At 42.1% G+C, this 4,650-nt stretch overlaps 1 protein-coding gene across 1 annotated transcript; it reads right to left on the bottom strand.

Annotated features, from left to right (window-relative positions):
- Positions 1–1,046: 1,046 nt before the first annotated feature.
- si:dkey-90l8.3 (LIM domain transcription factor LMO4-B) lies at positions 1,047–3,890 on the bottom strand. The gene is made up of 5 exons (XM_010876194.3): positions 3,538–3,890; positions 2,547–2,783; positions 2,343–2,439; positions 2,016–2,174; positions 1,047–1,870 (listed from the first exon to the last, which is right to left on the bottom strand). Exons 2-5 carry the CDS (start codon positions 2,762–2,764, stop codon positions 1,862–1,864), a joined length of 483 nt encoding a protein of 160 aa, XP_010874496.1. The 5' UTR covers positions 2,765–2,783; positions 3,538–3,890; the 3' UTR covers positions 1,047–1,861.
- Positions 3,891–4,650: the final 760 nt, after the last annotated feature.

Raw genomic sequence — 4,650 nt, 5'->3', positions numbered from 1 at the left:
AATAATTGATGCAGTATCAGCACCTACTATGACAAGTGAGACATCTAAAATATAGGCGCATTAAGGTGCAATTTTAATAGCTCCCACGCTCTAGCATAACGGTGAAAGCACAGACGTCATATGAAGCATTGCAGATGCTATCTACTGATTCACTCAAGCTGTATTTTCAAATGTTTTAACCATGGGTCTACAAGCCCATGTCTAATTACAGATGTCATATCCAGTTTTCCATAACATCAAACAGACAAATTCAGTGAAATTTAAACACTTTAGCCAACTCAGGATTAAAAGGAAGGCAGAGTCCTTACAAAACCTCTTAAACCCTAACTTTTTTCAAACTTTTTAAACTAAATCTGCTAAAGGTTAATTGAGTGAAATGTAGTTACAATTGATGTCATTGTAACAATCTTTAGATTAATAAAGTAAGTTGCTTTTTTAAAATGTTTTAGCAGAAATTGTAAGGATTGGAAAAGCTATGGCTTGTGTCTTTTAATTGCAACCTACTATTGTAAACACTGGAAGCATCAGAATGTTTTTTTTCCAGGCTGGTTAGATGTCCAAGAGCTCCTCCCCTTTAATTAGACGGGCTACTAGATTAGTCTTTATTAAAGTCAGCCACGGGAAATGGCCAAAGTTTAGCCTCCCAGGAGCAGGCAGCAAAGCAACACAGATGCACAACTCGTTTAATTGCTTCTGTAAACGTTCGGGGCTCTAGCCCTCTGATTCTATTCCTCAGGGTAATCAGGCATGTTTTCACCCTACACGTCTGGAGGGAGCCGGAAGACAACAGGCGAGGAGGAAATGCCACACCAGTCGAGTAGTAGCCCACCATGTAATACCATGAGACTCATGTAACGCAACCAGCTAACCGACCAACTGCACGTACGCGTTAATTAAAAAGGTCTATGTAGCTCAGTTGGTAGAGCGTGTTGCCTGCAATGCCAGGGCATTAGGTTGGATCCTCAAAGGGGGTCAATATGAAAATGTATTTCCTCTAAATAAGAGGGTCAGGCATTTAACGAGAAATTAATTCAGCTCACCTCATGTTACAGTAAAATCTTTTAATAGCATTTTTTCCATGTAATAATTTGACATATTAAACAGGGTTCCGTAATTAAAGTGAATCTATTGTTAAGGAAATAGAACTCTACTGGGAAACACACAATAGCATTATTTAAAGGAAAAGATTGCAAATGTATGTTCTTCCTTGACTCGACTCATACGATGGTTTAATCTACATATCATGGAGCTGCCAGATTTGAGGCTGCCTGGCTACTCATCCACATCGCTCCAGCCAACTGACGTTTCACAATCAATAAAACAGTGGAATTCATTTCAGAGTGAGTCATCTGGCAAATTGGGAGAGTCTGAGTTCATCATGTATATTCTAAGCAATTGGGCATCCCTGTCCATAATGACAACTGTAACACGGCACTGTGAATGATGAAGTATTTCGAGGTGGTCTGTAAAAACTTCTGCTAACTTTAATCTTCTGTGTCCTGGCAATACCCATAAAACACAGGATTTGTCTGCATGCTCCGAAGTTCTGGAAACGGACACGACTGCGTGTCCTTTATTTACAACATGTGGACTCAGTGTGATGTAGCCATACGTAAATGATGTGGTCCGTGTTAATGTCTTTGATATTCGGACCACATCACGCGCAACTAGCCATGACAGTGTGTCTGTGTACAGTGCCTCAAGAACGGATAGACAACACATCTGAAGTTGATACTGCAAGCAAAAACAACCCCCCCGGGTCAAAGAGACAGGAGGGTGGAAGGTGATCCCCAACGGCATCAGGGGCAGGGTGAGCATGGAGACCAGGAAGTTGGATGGCACACGACCCCCGTCTGACCACTCAACACACCTACAGACAAGGGCAGGGGAACAGAACGTCAGCCACTGGACATACAGTGTGTCTTCAGTGTATGTCTCCCTGATCATTATAGTTCTGTGTGCGCGTGAACGACGGTCGAAAATATGAAAGGCCCCATGTTCAGTCTCTGTCTCACCTTCTGGTCAGGCAGCACAGGGTTGCTCTGCAGTGAGGGCAGGTGACTGTTCAGCAGGCCAGCCCCTGGCCGGTCATGCTCACAGAAGATGGTGCCGTTCACATAGTGGAAGCGGTCGCCGGGCACCAGCCTGTTTCTACAGGTGGCACAGGTGAAACACTAGACATAAAAGACACAGTCGTTAGAATCCTCTTCCCAGTCTCGCCAACCCAAGTCCAGGACTTAAGCCTCCAACATCCAAGGGGACTTTAGGACAAGTTCGAAGTTTATATCAAGTACACAATTGTTACACACACGTACTGATGGCGACCGACACTAACAAGTTACCTTGAGATGGTAGACATTTCCCTGTGCCCTCATCACCATCTCATTGGCCGGGATGGACTGGCCACAGGCATTGCAAGCCCCACTGTGCCCAAACAACCTGCAGATACAATATAAAGCCAGATCAAACTCAGGCCTCCCGGCTTGGGTGTTGACATCCAGATCCTCCCCTTCCTCGCCTCTCCCGGGAGCACCACGGGACCTCACCTGATATAATCACTCCTGCAGAGGATCATGCCTCCTTTACTGTAGCAGGTGGTGCCAATGTCACCCAGCTGAGCGTGGCAGCAGGAGCACTTGAGGCAACGCGTGTGCCAGTAGCGCTCCATTGAAAAGAGCAGGAAGCGGTCGGCGATCTTTCCCCCGCATCCAGCACAGGACCTGGGGGGCGACGCCACACTGCCAGCCACCTGGCTGTTCACCATTCTGCACCCTCTGGAGCTCCTGGGAACAAAGGCCACGTTGACACGGGGGACACAGGGAAGCAGCAGTGCGTCGTTAAAATGACTTCGATCCACCACGTCTCCCTCATCGACTATATATTGGGCAGGGATTTGGTTAACGACTTGGTTGAACTGTTCATCCACTGGGATTTTAATGCATTCGTCAAGTGTCCAGAGAAATCAAGTGTAAAGCAACATAGCAAGCAATGTTATGCATATATTGACACATCAAACACTTGATCAAAAACTGTCCGGAGAGCAGTGTACCCCATGGGGTCATGTTAACCAGAAGATCTAACAGGTGGCAATTTCAGTGAGCATGCTTGGTCAACATGGGTCAAAGAAATGTGCCTCTGTCCACAAGGGATTACACAAAAACAAATAAAAAAAAAACTGTAAGATAATGCAGTCTGAGCATTAAAGATTTATTTTATTTCTGAAAATAAAATTAAAGTTCAGCCTGAAGTTAAATTAAATATTTGCAGTATATAGGTGGAACAGCTTTGATATATATTCCTCAAGATAATTGTGGATTGTCAATTCATTAAGAACACTTCATTGTGTATGCTGAATAAGGTATTCATCGTGGAATTTTAATTGGCTATCACATCTCAAGAGTCTGAAATACAGTCTGCATATAAATGTATGCTTCAAGGAATAGCCGACTTGCATTTGAGCATTATGCTTAATAACTTGTTCATAAAAATAGGCATTTCAAATCTTGGCTACTAAAACACAAGAACAGAGATTCTCACCTTATATCGTTCCAGGGAATTCAGACGTGAAGAACTTTAGTTGTATACCAAAATCCAATGGACGAAGGCGGATAGTCTTACAACAATAGTTAAACCTGAGCGTGACAACCCCGCGTTTCTATGATGTCCATCTCGTACTAATGAACGGAATCATTCACAATGCTGGTTAATTAAAACGCATTAAAGCTATGTCAAAAAAGAAAAAGTGCACGTTAAAATAGATAGGCCTGCAATTCGATACAATGTAACTATATTGTAGATTGATGGTACGACTCATACTTTTAAAGCAATTAGATAGATCATCCGACAGTAAACTCTCCCAAGCGTCTTTGACAGCTACACTATTTACTGAATTGCGCAAGCGGGTATTTCATTCGCTTCTTGGTGACGTTTTAAACATGCAGTGTGAGCAACCAATAGACGGTCAGGGGTGGGGTTTCTGTCAAAATGATTTATGTGTTTGTAGGGGACCGTTACATTATCTCATTGAATTGAACTGAATTATATTTCCAAATATTTACAATCCATTCCAATATTCAAAAGTGCAACTGAAACGCATGAAGCACTTCCATGCATGATTTAGTGTATTTAGCATGATACAATCGACACATTTACTGCACATTTACAATATATATCGTTTTTGCTGGAGGTGGCAATATATTTCAGTTGCGGATTTAATAGTCTATCATGATGCATGAAAAATACAAACTTTTACATAAAATACTAAATCTGATATTATGTATAATTTAAGATAGAGACAATGTCTTGATCCCAGCAAACGTTTGCCCTTAATCCAATTAAGAATAAGAACGTTCCATTAAACAGCACATGGATATAATGATTACAGTGTATTTCTTCACTGCTTGCTACCTGCCAGTAGAGGACAGTGTTCTCTTATATGGTGGTGTATAGGTTTCTTGTTTCCTCAGTAAGCAATGAGCAGGAAGAACATTGCTGGATTGGACAGTGTGCTGTAGAAAATCTACACCTACCGTAAGAATATTATTTTCTTTTTAAATAGGACATAATCAACGTTCCCCAAACTTGACTTTACATGCCAGATTATTATATTTGGCAGGAATATAATCTGGAAAGAAAAAATGCTAATGTATC

The sequence above is a fragment of the Esox lucius genome, chromosome 13, assembly GCF_011004845.1.
Source record: "Esox lucius isolate fEsoLuc1 chromosome 13, fEsoLuc1.pri, whole genome shotgun sequence".
Lineage (NCBI taxonomy): Eukaryota > Metazoa > Chordata > Actinopteri > Esociformes > Esocidae > Esox > Esox lucius.
Note: the sequence above shows the minus strand (reverse complement) of the source record. Positions and strands in the feature narration are given on the sequence as shown.

Bases quoted from the DNA above. Each gene is read 5' to 3' on its own strand.
- si:dkey-90l8.3 (XM_010876194.3), bottom strand. From the start codon at position 2,764: ATGGTGAACAGCCAGGTGGCTGGCAGTGTGGCGTCGCCCCCCAGGTCC. The intron at 2,440-2,546 runs GTGAGGTCCCGT...TTGTATCTGCAG, and splicing joins TGCAGGAGTGATTATATCAG to GTTGTTTGGGCACAGTGGGG. The intron at 2,175-2,342 runs GTAACTTGTTAG...TTTTATGTCTAG, and splicing joins GAAATGTCTACCATCTCAAG to TGTTTCACCTGTGCCACCTG.